Raw genomic sequence first — 17,062 nt, forward strand, 5'->3', positions numbered from 1 at the left:
AACTTCGAACCACCGAACGAAAGTCGAACACCAGTCTAGAAAACAAAACAAAAATCTACTAATAAATAAAAAAAACTCATCATTTCACTTTTTTGATGGTTCTTCAACACTATTTTTTCATCCATTACTTTCTTTAATGATCAAAATACTATGATTCTCACTTTTTAAAAAGAGATGTGTAAGATAAAAGAAAAATCAAGAAAAGAAAAAGAGGAGTAAGGATTGAAGATCAAAAGGTGTAAGGAGATAATAAAATCTATTTAATTTTAATATGTCTTTAAAGATAATTTTACACATAAATAAAATTAGAAGAAAAAAACTCATATAAAGCGTATAAAAAGGTAAAGTAATAGTTTAAATAAAATCACACTTTCAAACGAGACCAGTTTGTCTACAAAATGTGCAAAAAAAAGAATTTATCAATCCAAAAAAATCAATGTGGGACCATAAAGATTAACAGTTTGGTACATAGAACTTTCTGATAATTTCCTCTTTTAAAATATATATGAAAATCGGTACCTATCTTCTAAAATTCCCCCCAACCCGCTACCTGAAATATCAAAACAAGCTGCTCGAGAATTCAAACAATTTCAAATTAATCAATTAATGGTTATGCTTCTACTGTTATACGCTACCCCCCGAAAACGTAACGATTGACGCTATTATCAACTCGATTGAAGTCTCCAATTCAACTCTGTTGTTGGACTTTTTGACTCGTTTAAATATCCACTTTGTTATAATTCTTTTCATATTTATAAATTAAATTTTAATATATATATATATATAATTCAACTCTTTTTTGTTTGAGGTAAGTAAAAACATATGCACTCGTCTAAGACTATGGAATTAAAACAATTGTAAAAAATAAAATAGATTAAAAAATTATTAAGATAAAATATCAATCTAAATTATAATTATTTTATTTTTTTTCTCTCAAAAATTAAAAATTTCATTTCAAACGAAACTTTTTAATTCCAAATTAAAATAATCAAAAAAATAAAAAATCAACCCACATCAATATATCGAGGGAAAAGGAAGCATCAAGAGAGTCGAACCCTTAATACGATGAGCATCGCATCAAATGCATAATGATTGAGCTAGGATGCAAACTCAATTTTCTAACATATTTGTAAATAATCTCATTCCAATTGCAAAATAAAAATAACTTGCAGTCCCAAAATATATAAAAAAAAAAAGCCGCCCACTGGAAGGGTAATGTGGTTTCTTTCCAACTTTGAACACAATCCACCCCCAATAATGGCACACCGCCCCTAGTTTTATTAAAGCCAATGAATTGAAAATCAAGAAACAACCAATTAGAGTAAAGTTTCCCACATAAAAGAATGCATAAAAGTAAAGCCTAGTTGATGCATATATAATGTATGGTATACATATGTGAATTGTCACTTTTTCTCATTTCCAAATTATTCTTTTAAATTTTGATTTCAAATTTTTAATTTTAATACTTTTTAATTTTTTTTTTCTGATATAAATTGTTGATTTTCATAACATACTCATCGAATGTGTATACTTTTTAATATTATGTATAGTCTATACCTAAATTAGTGTAGGTTTGTCACGCTTTTAATTTTTTTTCAAAATAACCCAAAACATGATAATTGTAATGAGATTTGAATTACTTCAATTCTCTCAAATTTAAGAGTTGTTGGTAAAGTGTTATTTTTTTGACTTTTTACGGAAAAATATAAAATGTTGGTTAGAGTTGAAGTGATATAATAGAGAGGTGATATGACCTAAACAAAAATGATGTGATCCAAATAAGATAATATGCTATTTTAACACATGACAACACCTTAATTTACTTCAAATAACTAGAATATTTATTTCGCACAAATAGTGAATGCTCACATTTCTAGTATGATATAATGTGCACGCCCATTTTGGTATAAATACAAGTTATGTCACGCTTTATAATTTTTCAAAATTTCCCCCAAAACAAGTTCACATTCTAGATAGTTGTAATCGTCATCTATTTTTACAAATGCATCGCGTGCACAACTGCTATACGCCTATATCTATATGTATATTCTATTATATAATGCAAAAAAATAGTTAGTGTTAACATTTTTGTGTTCCATAATTTTTATTTTTAAATTATTCTTTTGTAATTAACAATGTTTTGTAACAACCGATTGAATTAGTAACTCTCAATTTCCACTCACATAAAAATTTCAAGTGCACATATGTGAGTGCACACAACATATACGCAGAGAGAGAGAGATCACATGATGGAAATCAATAGAAAGAGGCATGAGTAGAAAAATAAAATATACAAAACTTTAGTGTATAAGAGAAGGCGCCGAATCACATGGTGGTGTGAATTGAATTTGGACCCAAATACTTTTGCTTCCACTTTCCAAGGCACCCAAAAACAATTCTACTGTCAATATGGTTATGGTCAACCTGCAACTATCATTTCTTCAAATTAACTGCCTCCAAGTATAGTAATAATATAAAGTCTCTATCTATCTATCTATCTACCCCCCATGTCTTTGCCTATATAAACCCCAATTACTTAAAAGCTTCTTCATTCATACTTCCGTAGCTTCTTCATTGTGAATCTGAATAGGAGAGGAGAGAAGGAGAGGAGGAGATATGGAGATCCCTGTGATTGACTTTAATAAGCTTGATGGTGAGAAGAGAAGTGAAACCATGGCCCTTCTCCACCAGGCTTGTGCAAACTGGGGCTTCTTTCAGGTAATGAGCATGAAATTTTACCTGGTTTTGGTTGTGTTTTCGTTTTTTTTTTTTTTTTTTTGAAAGCCATTACTTTGTATGGAGAGTTATTTTCAAAAATTATTTTTGGAAATTTTTTTATCAAAACAACCCACCTTTTAAGAAGGGAAAATCATACTTAACTTCATTGAGGTTTGAAAAAATAAAAAAAACAAACAAACAAACAAATAAATAATATGTTTTTATAAATTTGACATAATTATATTAAGCTCTCTTAAAATTTTAATTTACATAACATTTAGGGTCCGTTTGGATGGATATGAATTCAAATCAAGAGATTTGAGCTTAATTATTTAAGGACAAGAACTCAAATTTAGATATGATAGTTTACTTATGAATTTTAAAATTGAGTCAAATAACTTTTATCACGATGGATGTAAAATAACTACACAAGAGTAGTTACTAGAAATCATGCTAAAAATTCACTTTCTAGCTACAAAGGATCCTACTAGCACTGACATATATGTCTTCCATCATAACTTATTTTCTTCCATTATTTTTTTATATATTTAATCTCAAATTCTTTGATTTGAAATACATATCCATCCAAATAGACCCTTAGTTTTTTTTTTTTTTTTTTTTTTATCATAATTTGTTAGTCATATTGATATATTAATAATGTTGTCTCTTCTTTTACATTAAATGTAAATTTTACCTTATTTTCAAACCATTGCACTACTTTTGGTCCCCTTAGCCTGGTGTAATTATGTACTATAAAATTTATTGTATTTTTTCCAAACCTCAAGGAAAGTCAATATAATTTACCCTTTTAAGAAACCCAAAAAGTTGCTTTCAAACATTTGGAAAGTGTTTGAGTGTGCAAGGTGCATACCATATGCACTTGTATAAATTTTCACAAATATATGTAAATTATCTTACAAAATTGCGTAAGTTTACACAAACATACGTAAGTTAACCCATAAAAAATTGAAAAATCACAACTTACGTATATTTGTAAAAACTTACGTGATTTTGTGAGATAATTTGCGTATATTTGTGAGAGCTTACATAAATGCATATGGTATGCACTTACACACTTAAGAATTGACTATTTGGAAATTGTTTTCGCACAAAAAAGACAATGATATGAAAATGATGGGTGTTTTTGTACTTTTCATTGCTTCTGTTTCCAAACACATTGAAAATTAAAACAAAACAACAAAACTGAAGACAACCAAACGGGCCCTAATGATCTCATCTGAGCCTACAATCTAAACTTTATCCAAATTTTGACATGCTTTACGTCTGTAGATTGAGAACCATGGAATTGACAAAGAGTTGATGGGAAAAGTTAAGCACTTAGTGAATCAGCATTATGAGGAGAACATGAAGGAAAGCTTCTATGAGTCAGAGATAGCCAAAGGCTTGGAGAACAAAAGCATTACCTCTGACATAGACTGGGAAAGTGCCTTTTTCATCTGTCATCGTCCAAAGTCAAACATCGATAAGTTTACAAACCTCTCAGATGATCTTTGGTGAGTTGTTATCAAATTTCACCTTCAAACTTCTTGCGTGAAACATAATGCATCAGAGACTACAAACCAGGATGAATTAGCATCAGCAATGCCAAAACACATCAACAATACTATATAAGCTACTTATTGACTAGACAATCTAAGACCAGTACTTAATTTCTTTAGCCTCCGTTTGGAAAGTGGGTTGGCTTTTTGACTTTTTTGGCTATTTTAGCCTGAGCTTAAAAACTTGGTTTGGGAAGGGCTTTTTGACTTTTTGGCTTTTTTGAGTTTTTTTGTGAGAGAAGAATGTAATGATTATGGGTTGGATGTGGTGTTTTGTTTGATATGGCTAAAATAGCCTATTTTATTTTTTGTGGCTAAAATAGCCAAAAAAGCCTGCAAATCCACTTGTCAAACACAGATCATTTAAGAGCTTGTTTTGGGATGCAGCTAAAAAGCTGCTTTTTGGCTAAAGTCAAAAAGTAACTCAACTTTTTCACTCACAAAAAAGTAACTTTTTTAGCAACTTCTCATACACATTAACTTTTTTAACTTCTTAAAAAAAACCAAAAAGCCACTAAAAAAAGTCAATACCAAACAACCTATTAGCATAACATGTTAAATTTTATGCACTTGTATATGTCTCCTAACCTAACAAATGAAAGAAACATACATGCAGCAAAACTATGGATGCATACATTGATCAACTGATCAAGCTAGCAGAAAAGCTATCTGAGCTCATGAGTGAGAATCTTGGGTTAGAGAATGATTACATAAAGAAAGCATTTTCAGGAAGCGAAGGTCCTTCTGTGGGAACCAAAGTTGCAAAATACCCTCAATGTCCTCGACCTGAACTTGTTAGAGGACTTCGTGAGCATACAGATGCTGGTGGAATCATTCTCTTGCTCCAAGATGACCAAGTCCCGGGTCTTGAATTCTTCAAAGACGGTAAATGGGTAGAAATTCCACCTTCAAAGAACAACACAATTTTCGTCAACACAGGAGACCAAGTGGAAGTGCTAACTAATGGAAGGTATAAGAGTACCTTGCACCGTGTAATGGCTGACAAGAACGGAAGCAGAATATCCATCGCCACTTTCTACAATCCCGCAGGAGATGCTATCATTTCTCCAGCTCCCAAACTCTCATATCCCAATCACTTCCGTTTTCAAGATTATCTGAACCTTTATGCAACAACTAAGTTTGCAGACAAGGGTCCCAGATTTGAAACCATGAAGAAAATGTCAAATGTCCGTCAGAGTCTTCTTGTCTAGAAGAATAATTACTTTATGTTTTGTGTTTTTGCTTACTCAGTATCTATGCAAGCTCTGTTTAGCCTTGTGTTCTTCTAATTTCCAGGAGAAACTAATATAATGTCGCTTCCTTGAATTTATACTATATTGTTTGGATGTCACTGATATACAACTCTATGATTTGTTGAGTCAATCATCTCACGAGTCTTCGCTCCGTAATTACTTTCCAAGAACAAAGAAAACCCTTGAAAGAAGGTAAATAGAACTCTTTTGTATGAATCAATCGCAACAATTCAATGATAAGGGGCAACAACTATGATCAATTAGCAACAGCTGCCATGATGGCTAATGCTATCAGTATAGCCATCTAATATATGAAGAATATGGTGTCATGTGGATTTTCTTTTCCTTTTAGCATAGAGTTTTGCCAGGAATAGACCACAAATTGATAATTCACCACTCCCCTGCTTATGCAAAATAACAGATTTTCTTATGCAAACCAACACCTCATCTTGTTTTCTTATTCCCTATGTTTGAATATTTGGAAAATCTTAAATTATTTTTAAAGATTAAAACACCTAAAGGTTCCTTGCGTATAACAAAAGGTGCTAAACAAAATCTGAATCATTACTTATGAATGGTGGATATCAATGGACTTCTTTGAGCTGACCTAAAGTGGAGCAAACTGTTTGCATCCAACTTCATAAATCAAGGGATCTCAAGAGGTTGGTTGACGAAAATGCCATTATTTATGATGCTTCATATTACCTGATTTTCATTTACTTTGTGTATTATATTACATTTTCCCAAAAGTTGAGTCACAATTCAATGTGGGTTGGTTATGATCGCATGTGGTTCCTGATATGTAGTTTTTCTGTGACAAAAAAGAAAAAAGAAAAAAATTAGCATATATGGTCCTAGATACATAACAATGAAATTAGCTTTGAAGTGACACCTGGCAGTTTTTCATCTATGTTTTTGAAAAGCTCAGCAAAAGAAGTCTTCCAAAAATACATTTCTAGAATATCACAATGTAGCCAATTTTGATAATACAGATTTGGTCACAAGAGAATCAGTATGTTCAACTGCTTCAGTCAATGAAAGCTTGTGAGACTTTAGTAATGGAGCACACTTGTTCACTAAACATAACAAAAAATTTCCAAACTTCAGAGATTTGGAAAACCTCTCAGCTGAATCCAGAAGCCGATTAACAAGTTGGTCTGCTGAATCTTGAGTCAAATGAATATTATGATTCAACATATTTTGGAACAAGTTAAACAAAGATTCTGTCCATACCAACTCATGTGATATCATATATTGGTGGCATGGTAGGCACACAAACTTTCTCACATCAACTTCTCCACAAAGCAGCTTGTGGCAGAATGATGAAACATGAGCTCGGTGCAAGCATTCTTTAACGATCTTTGTAATCAAATCACAACTAGCTTTGTTAATACCCTCTGTTCTGAGGATAAGTGGAAACAACAATGCATACACAGCAGCCCTCTGATGAACCTTGCAGTACTCTATCGTTGCAGTCACTAGAACACGAGAAGCTGGCTCTTCTAGTAGTAACAACTTGGGAAGAACAATAGAGCAGAGAACATGACTCGGCCAACCAAGTTCTTCTTCACTTCCACTGGAAAGATTAGAAACCAGAATTGAAGCAGTCTCATCATCCGATTTCCAAGGTTCGATTAAACCCAATACCGTCAAAGAATCTCCCCCTCTTTCCAAGCAAAGTTGGCGAATTTCATTCGCCAAGCTCACGCTTCTAGAAGTAGACTCAAAAGTCAGTACCTGTGCTTTCAAAGAAATAGCCATTGCTTCAATTTCAGGATCTATAGGACCATTAACAATGTTCACTTCCCTCGTAGCTTCATTCAGATTTTCCTTTTCATCCTCTTCGACTTCAATCAATGAATCCTCGTCATCTACATATGTATCAAGGGCCATTTTTGAATTCAATTCATCTCGCGTAATGGGAAGCCAAGGAAGAAGCAAATCATTGGCGTTTATTGCCTCATCCTTAAGCCAATTTGGTAACGATTCAAACTCGTTTTCCACTCTTTCTTCTTCAGAATCCAAATTCAAACAAGAAACCCATTCATAATTTGATTCAGACATTGTGTCGAGCACCTGATGTGCAGCTTTCTTGACCCAAAAATCAAGCTCATCAGCCCCACTCAACATGTTTCGGGCAAGTTTAGTCAAGTCTCGAGCGCAAAATCGACTATGCTCCAAAGCAAGAAACGATAGAATTCGAAACTGCACTGCGTTGGGAAGCGTCTGAATCCACATAACCCTGTTCAACCCAGAAAAGTTTAACCAACTTAACAATGAAAACAATTGATACATATACATACAATGTATTTATGTATGTGGGTTTTTTACCTCTTGGAATGAGGAGTTGAGGTGTGTGAAGGAGAAGAAGAATCGATGACAATGGCGTCGGAGGGTTTTGAGAGCAACGAAAGGAAAGAGTTTGTGGTAATGGTGGGGGTGGATGAGGCGTCGAAAGAGTGATGAAACCATCGAGAGGCCTCTGTTTCAGGACATGGGGAGTTCAAGAAAATGTCCAAGAGTGGGACCCATGACTCCATCTTCTTTCCTTCCCTCTCTTCTGACTACTCTGCCCTAGGCCTAGGTAAGGAACAGAGTTTCCAGTTTCCCTCCAGAGCTTTTCACTTCGAGAAATTCCCGGATAATACGCGGGAAAGTTTAACGAACTAGTTTTCCCGAGAAAATTTATTTAATTTTAGAGTTCTTGAAACTCGTAGCCTAACAGACCAATAAAAGCTGGAATTTGGGATTGAACCAGTGACTGTAAAAATGACAAGTTAGCAACATTTTTCATTCGTCATCTCCAACGCTCATGGATGCGTTAAAATTATGTGTTATATAATAAAAAAATATTAAAAGTGAGACTCAAAAATATATATTAAGAATTTGTTAATTTAGTGAGTAAATAGTGAATGGATGGTGATATAATGAATGTGTTAAGCAGTGTGTTAAGGTGTGTGTTAAATATATATATATATATATAATAAATAATTTAGTTTAATCAAAAATTTCAAGTTCAAAATTAAATTTCAAGTCTAAAAAAAAATCCAACAAGTTAAAAAAAAAAAAAAAAATTTGCCGTTGACTGGTCAACCGGCCAGACATCCAGCCTGTCAACCGGTAAAACAAAAAAGCGTTCCCCTTCGCTAGCTAAAACGCTAGTTGCAGATGACAAACATTTTAACACACACCACTAATACACCTACTAACAGCTCCATTGTGAGAGCAAAAATACAAAATGACTTGCTAAAAAATAGAAACTGACACACCTACTAGCAGCTCCACTGTGGATGTTCTAAGGCTTGCTTTGGCAAGTTAGTATAAAGTCAGCTTTTGACTTTTCTAGCCAAAAAAAAAATAGTTTTTTTATCCAAATTACTATCCAAAAAGCTAGATTTTTTGGTTAAAAAAACCAAAAATCAGTTTTTTATTAACTTTTCAAAACACTACTAAATCCATCACTAAATTTAAATTTGGTGTTTTTTTTTTTTTTTTTTGTGTGTATTCTAATGATTTCATCAAATCTGTATTAAATTGAGAATTTAAAAAATATTTTACCAAATTGAGGATCTGGGCCACCTTTTACCATTTTACTTCATATGACTGTTGAGATGGGACCCACTGAACGACCGGCCGGATATCTCCCAGTCATCCTCTTCCTTGAACAATTTTCACAAAAATAGGTAATAGAGAGTGTTGGAAAAATGGTTTGTGCAACCATGATTTTTGGCTAACTTTGAGCCTAAATTGAGATGGGCTCCGGACACTGATTGAGATGTGTCCGAGTAGAAACACGTTCTTTGTCAGGTGGTGATTCATTTTGTATATTTGGTTGTTCAAACTATTTTCCAGGTGAATACGAAATTAACTTCGAAAGAGGTTTCAGCAACATGATAGTTGAACAAATTCAAATTGAATTTGTCTTTGGTTTCTTCATCAACAATGAGTTCACAAGCACTCAAATCTTCAAGATCAATCTTCATCAACAATGAACTCATATTCCCAAATTCAATCTTCACAAAGCCCCCTCCCCCACCCCCATTTCTGATTCTTCATCAACAAAAAAATCAAACAACAATGAGTTCACAAGCACCCAAGTCTTCAAGATCTTCAAACACCCAGAACCAACCTTCAAGATCACCTTTCTCTTCATGGTTAAGCTGAAGCAAAGAATCCTCACTTCTCTCTCTAAGCTCTCCGACAGAAGTGAGGTTCGTACATGCAGGATTATAATTCGTGAAGCAGATATAATAGAAAAGCAAGTTAATGCTAAGAGTTCATGTTTATCTATAACAGGAAAGTTGTTGAAAGAGGCGAAGAAGTTCTTGGTGAATAAGCCCTTTGTCAGACTTAAAATCAAGTCCCCCCCCCCCCCCCCCCCTCTCTCTCTTTCATTTGCCTTTTTGGTTTTTTGTTTTTACCTTTTCTGGATCAAGTCATTGTAACCATGGCTTATTTGTCCTCATCTTTTACGCTGACTCTGGTTTCAAATTGTGATTTTTTTGCACTCACTGGTCAACCGATGATTTGATAAAAAATCAAATTTTTTCGTTCGAACAAGTGATATTAAAGAGAGCTTTTACTTAAATTTAGTGAAAAAAGTAATGCACCGTTTGAGATGCCCTTAGGGGAGGGTTGGGTTTAAATAGTTTATTAGAAGATAAAATAAGTTAAAATAATAAATAAGATAAAATATTATATTAAATTTATAATTATTAAATCAATTAAAAAGATTAATTAACTTTTTTAAATACAATTTTTTTAGTTAGATTTTGTCAACTATATATTTTAGTTAAAAAGTCATTATAAATTGTCAAATTATTCTCTTTATTTTTTTGTATATCTTTTCATAAACAGTCAAAAAATTATTAAAATAATTTATCCTCAACGAAGTGCAAAATAATTAAAAAGTCAAACAACTAATTAGAATAGTCAACTTTTGTAGGCATTAGTGTTGGTTTGGAACATGCTATTTTGACATTTCTTTTTAATTAAAAAATTATGCGAATAAAATTAATATGTTTCTAATACGTTTTTAATTTTTTACAGAAAAACGTATAAAAAATATAAAATTTTTGACTTTTTGTATCATTATTTAGTTACTATTTAGCATAAATTAAATAAGTCTTTATTTTTTTTACATATATTTTTATAAAAAGTCAAAAAATATATTTATTTAGATTATCTCAAATAATTTCTTAATTTTTTAAAATTTTTAATAACTTTTTAATTTTTTATCTATAAAACTTTCCAAATTTATCCTAAGAATTAATATCAATACATAATAAAAATATTTTAAGTAAAATTTTATTGGTTGCATCCACCACCACCTCACCTAACTACTAAGGGACTTACATGTAAATCTCAATAAGTAGACTTATTATCCAATAGGTTCTATGATAAGCAATGATATTTTTCATCAAATACTATTAAAAAATATCACTGATTGTTAATTTTCAGTGATAATTTAAAATTGTTACACTTGTTTATTTTGATAATTTATTTAATTATATTTTAATTTATTTGAAAAAGAAAAAATGAAATCAAAATTTATTTTGATGATTTATTTGAAACAGAAAAATGGAATCAAAATTTATTTTGATGATTTATTTGAAAGAGAAAAATAGAATCAAAATTTATTTTGTTCCATTATTTCTCACCTAAATCTTTATCCTAAATGTTGTTAGAATATATTTAATATTTGATTAAATCAGGAGTTTAAACAACCCAAAACAAAGGTTCAAACAACATAGCACAACAGCAGGCCAAAAGGTTCAAAAGGTTTAAGTGAAAGATATTCAAATTAGTAATGATGGAAGTACAACGGCTATAAATGGCTATAAAAAGTTTAAAAGGCCAAAAGGTTTAAAAGGTTCAAGTAAAAGATATTCAAATTTGTAATGATAGAGTGGAAGATATTCAAATTGATAATGATGGAAGTACAACGGCTATAAACGGCTATAAATTCAAATGACTACAATTGCTATAAACGACTATAATTTTCATTATATATACCAAAGTGTCTAATGTAAACAAGTTACAAAAAACCTGAAAATATTTTTTGATCTATAATAACTCACATCTATTCTCAGAAATTATACACTGAGCCTTATAACTTTAAGCCCATCTTTCATGTATGAGATTTACAAAAAAATCAAAGTTTCATTTTATATATCTATCTTTGAGAGATATTATTGTAAGCTTTTTTTGAAAACAAAAATACCATTTCATCTTATAAAAGTGTTGCAAACACTGTGTTCTTGAAATCTTAAGAGTGATTGTGAATCACCTAAGATTTGCAAGGGTTTGGGCTTGTGAAATCTATATAAAATCCGTGGAGGATTGCTCAATTTGTAAAGAGGTTGCTAGCACCCCTGTGAAGTTAGAAGATAGTGAAAAATCTCAAGTGAAGCTTGAGGAGTGGATGTAGGCTTGGTTGAAGCCGAACCACTATAAATCTGTTTGTCTCCTCTTCCCTAATCTCTTTACTTTCCTACTACTGCTATAGCTATCTAATATTCATGTGTTAATCATTTGATTTACTCTGTATGTTAGTTATACTTCATTGTTATTTTGCTTGATCATTTACTGCTAAGTTCATCATTGTGCTTGTTAATAATTTGTTGTACTAGTAGTTAATTTTATTGGGGTATTATTAATTTTAATTTGTAGAAACCTAATTCACCCCCCTCTTAGGTTGCTTTTTGGGTAACAAAAAATTTTGTGACAAAAAAGATCACTAATTATAAATTTTAACGATAGTTTAAAAATCATCACAAAAAAATGACACTAATTTTTAACTTTCAAAGATAATTTAAAAAATTCGTCATGTAAAAACGTCACTAATTGTAAGTTTTAGTAACAATTAAAAATAATTGTGATAAAAAAATCACTAATTGTTAATTTTTAGTGACATATGCAAAAGTGTCACAATTTTATTTTTTTTAGTGATGATTTTACTAGGACTAACTTTTAATAGGACTTGGCCTCATTTGAGAATTAGACTATTTTAGTAATTTTTTATTTTTTGACTAACATATGAGGTAAAAAAAAAGTAGTGCTGAGAGCACCCCACCTATTACTTTGGATCCCTCATTTTTTTGGACCCCCACTTATGAATTGCGAAACCGTTAAAATTTCTTTTTTACCCTCAAATAATACTAAAATTATCCTTGTGAAAACATTCCACCCATTCAATTGAATGCACATCCCCTACACCCTCGTATCCCAAAAAAAATCTTTCTTCCAAAAACCCTAACAAAACCCATGAAGAAGAAGAAGAAGAAGAGCCAAGTGTGATTACTGTCTCTGCCGCATCATCATTTTCTTCGGTTTAACCATTGTCACAGTTGGTATGCTCTCTCTCTTTTTCTTTCTCTCTCTCTTTCTACCGCCTCATCCTTTTCTTCGATGTTTAATGTTCGGTTATTGGTTCTCAAACAAATAAACAATGTTTGGGCCTGTGTTCTTGAATTTGATTATATGTTCGGGAGTTCAGTCTTGGAAAAATAACGAATGAGATTTATTAGTTTTGCCATTTTTTAAAGAAATTTATCCTTATAAGGCCAATCTCAGTTAAGTTAAGAACACCATCAAAGTTATGAACTTCCTTTGAACTTTTATTGTTGTACTTCTCTTGTCTCATGGAGTTATGATTGCTGAAAAAACTTCCATTCATTATCATTGCCGAAAAAATGTAAATGGTTGCTACCATTATCGTCGGAATATTACCGCCAAAAGATTTTTAAGGCTTAAAGGGTGGGTAAATTTTGAAAGTGAGATTTGGGGAAGATTGATGGGTGGTAATGGAGGTGTATGCTTTTATAAACCCTAATTCATGATGTAGTGGGTGTGTGGTTTAATTGTGAGATGGTGTGTTCTAAAATTAATGATATCCCTTTTAGTAATTTTATTTGAGATTATTATTGTAATAAAAAAAAGGTTAAAATTTGAGGGGTCCAAAATAATTCATAGGGTGCTAATATTAGCACTCGTAAAAAACATTAGTATGTTTAGAATGACTTTTGACTTTTTACGAAAAGATGTGCAAAAAATATAGATAAAATGAAATTTTGAACTTTTTAATATAGATTGTTGACTTTTTATTTTTTTAGCAACTTTTTTACTTTTAAAATAAAATATTAAGTTGCCAAATAAAACCTTAATAAAAATTACATTTAACTATTATAATCTATTGATAGTTTACTATTAATACTATCACTACCAATCACTCGTCACTTGTGACCAGGACGATTATTTTCTAACCATTAGAGCATCTCCAACGATTTAGCAATTTTTTCACCAAATTTGAGTAAAAAAAAAGGCAAGTTTCTCAATCTGATATGAGCCATTCCAACCATTGCGCTGTAGCTTGCATCAAAATATTGGCGACGTCCGGTAAAAGGCACTGAATTTTTTTTCCTTCCATTTCTATTTTCCATTTCTTTTTCCATTCATTAAATATTTTTCATTTTTTGTTGCCTCCAATAATGATTTCCTTCCAAGAATTGATATAAACACATTAATCCATGTATCATATACCAGACAAGAGGTACGTTATATTTGAAAGGCACCATAACTGAAAGCAGAGCATAATGAGTACCTCAAATTCTTACATGTTCACTTCATTTTCATCCTCTTCTTCTTCATCATTCTCATCCTCTGATAGTGAGTCTAATGATGATAAAATTGTCACACTTTTGGGGGTTTATGAGATAAATAATGGTAGTATGATTCAAATTCTGCAATCAACTGATCGATCAAAGAAAAGAGGTGGTTCTGTTGTAGGACATAAGTACATACGTCGCGATAGATGGAAGGGTCATGAGCGATTGTTCATTGATTATTTTGTGGCAAATCCAGTTTATTCTTTTGTAACATTTCAGAGACGTTTTCGAATGCGTCGTCCTCTGTATCTGTAAATTTTGAATGCTATTGAAGTACACGATCCATATTTTATTCAAAAACAAGATACAACTTATATTCTTGGATTGTCTCCTCTACAAAAGATGACTTCAATAATGAGAATATTGTCATATGGAGTGGCAACAAATGTATTTGATGATTATATACGTATTGGGGAAAGCATTGCAATTCAAAGTTTGCAACACTTTTGTAATTCAGTAATTGAAATCTTTGAACCAGAATATCTGAGATCTCCAACATCAACTGATATTGCTAGATTACTTGCTATTGGGGAGGTTCCTGGGTTTCTGGGTATGTTGGGAAGTTTAGATTGCATGCATTGGGAGTGGAAAAATTGTCCAAAGGCATGGTAAGGTCAATATGTAGGCCATCAGAAAAAGCCAACCATCATTCTTGAAGCAATAGCTTCTTATGACTTGTGGATTTGGCATATATTTTTTGGAATTCCTGGATCACACATTGATTGAATGTGTTGGATCGATCGCTCTTGTTTTCTGATCTTGCCCAAGGTAAAGCTTTCCCTGTCCATTACACTATTAATGGATACAGTCATCCTGATTTGCAATTATAGGTGGTGCCGTACGTTTTTGGGATCCGAAAATGCTTGGGAACATAATGAAGAGTTGCGCTATATTACATAATATGATTGTCGAAGATGAGATATATAAGCATCTTGATTTCGATTATGATACTTCATCAACCAACTCACCAGTAGAACTTTCATGTAGTACTAACAATGACTTCCAATCATTTCTCTCTCGTCATTTAGGTATTAGAGATAAAAATGCACACCATGCCCTCCGCAATGATTTAATAGAACATATGTGGCATCTTCACAATGAAAACTAAATTCACCATGTGGACGCGAACATGTACTTTTGTTTATTTTTTAGAATGTGAGGTCATTACACAAGGAAAACTGTCAGTGTTTGTTTGTTGTTATTGCTTTTCATAATTTTGCCAATTCTTAAAGTTGATTATCCAAGTACTTGACAAGTTTTGTTTTGATGTTGTGTTCTGATAATCCAATCCATAAATTTGACAATTCATAAATGTTGTGTGCTGATTATCTAATTCATAATTTACTAATGTTGTGTTCTTATATATATCCACATATATTAAATTACAAAAGAATTTCAGTTTTGATTACCATGTCTTAATCAGTTACAAAAGAATTACTAAAGAATTTGCAAATATATATTCAAAAGAATTACAAAAGATTTACAAAATAATACATGTACAATTCATTTATTGAATACCACATTAATTTGACAATTCAATACCTCTGTACAATCCAAATTTGACAATTCAATACCTTATATTATATCAGAAGTGGCATACGAGTTGTAGGTTTGGTGAATGCCTCATGACACACACCACATTCCAACTACTTCATTTAAGTAATTTACCTACCTCATTACTTCCTTCCACCACCTACCTCATTTATTGACCCTCTATATACACTCAATATTGGAGAGAAATGGCTATAAAAATCTACTCCACAAACCACAAACCAAAATAGCAGCAGCAGCAAACAAGATCAGCAAGCCAAATTCTACTCTCAAAACACTTTATATCTACTCAATATTGGAAGTGCGCATTGAAGGAATCAGCAAGGTAAAGCAATAGAAGCAGCAAGCCAAAGAGCAGCACAAACCGAATACAAAGTGTAATCCAAAACAGGTGGGTCAACCGGCCCTGTTTTTTTTTTATTATTTTTTTTTAGTGTGTAGTTCCTTATCTGTTGCACTTTTGCACATCACACTTCACACCATTTGAACTCCTTACATTGAATTTATTAACCTATGTAATTCACCATTGATATTTAACACATTTCCAATAAAATTGAACAGATATTCACATCATGCCTAGAACAAAAAGAGAAAGACCAGAACATGGTGAAAGATCCAACCCTTCACCACGCCAACAACGGCAATAACAGCCTCAAATTTTAGTTTATCCTACTAATGATTTTCTCAGTTACAGTCATGAACAAACCTTTCAAAGCTTCTCCAGTTGACCTATTGTAATCGGGAGAACAGTAAATCTTCCATCTCTATATGATCCACTATTAGTTAGCAATCTTGAGGCAATGAGGTGGGTAAATTTAATTAATTTATCACAAAAGGTATGTCCACGTCTTTTGTCTTTATTTTATGTTCACTTGAGAGGTACTAATGAAGAAGATAGAAACTTTACTCTTCTATCTTATATTAAAGGTAATGGTATTCAGTTTGATATCCCCACTTTATCATGAATTATTGAAGTTGAGGAAGGGGATATGCATATCCATTTTCAAAGTGAGTCTGACCTACTTAACATTGTTGGTAATATCAGTGGAGTACATATTATTATTTGTGAGAACAGATTTACCAGACTAATTTACAAGCAAAACATCTGAAACCCCACCTTCAGATTCTCTATCGGTGGATAGTAGAAAATGTCACTTCGAAAAGATGACATTTTGATGTTGTTCCATATTTTAATGCTTATTTGTTATACTGTTTTGAAGTTGGCCAAAAATTGGATTTGTGCTACATAATAATGAAAGAAATGATGATAGCAAATCTTGGTCAATTCATTGGCCGGTCATTACCTTTTGGGGCT

General features: G+C 32.0%; 2 protein-coding genes across 2 annotated transcripts; one reads left to right on the top strand and one right to left on the bottom strand.

Moving 5' to 3' along the window:
- The first annotated feature begins 1,366 nt into the window (after positions 1–1,366).
- Positions 1,367–5,607, top strand: ACO1 (ACC oxidase 1). Its single transcript, XM_028233211.2, has 3 exons — positions 1,367–2,718; positions 4,009–4,232; positions 4,894–5,607. Exons 1-3 carry the CDS (start codon positions 2,617–2,619, stop codon positions 5,486–5,488), a joined length of 921 nt encoding a protein of 306 aa, XP_028089012.2. The 5' UTR covers positions 1,367–2,616; the 3' UTR covers positions 5,489–5,607.
- Positions 5,608–6,404: 797 nt separating this feature from the next.
- On the bottom strand, positions 6,405–8,341 carry LOC114318470 (fanconi anemia group E protein FANCE protein). Its single transcript, XM_028265367.2, has 2 exons — positions 7,862–8,341; positions 6,405–7,772 (listed from the first exon to the last, which is right to left on the bottom strand). The coding sequence occupies exons 1-2, from the start codon at positions 8,068–8,070 to the stop codon at positions 6,494–6,496; spliced, it is 1,488 nt and encodes a 495-aa protein (XP_028121168.2). The 5' UTR covers positions 8,071–8,341; the 3' UTR covers positions 6,405–6,493.
- Between the last annotated feature and the right edge of the window lie 8,721 nt (positions 8,342–17,062).

This window comes from Camellia sinensis, chromosome 5 (assembly GCF_055761805.1).
Source record: "Camellia sinensis isolate YWXY chromosome 5, ASM5576180v1, whole genome shotgun sequence".
NCBI lineage: Eukaryota > Viridiplantae > Streptophyta > Magnoliopsida > Ericales > Theaceae > Camellia > Camellia sinensis.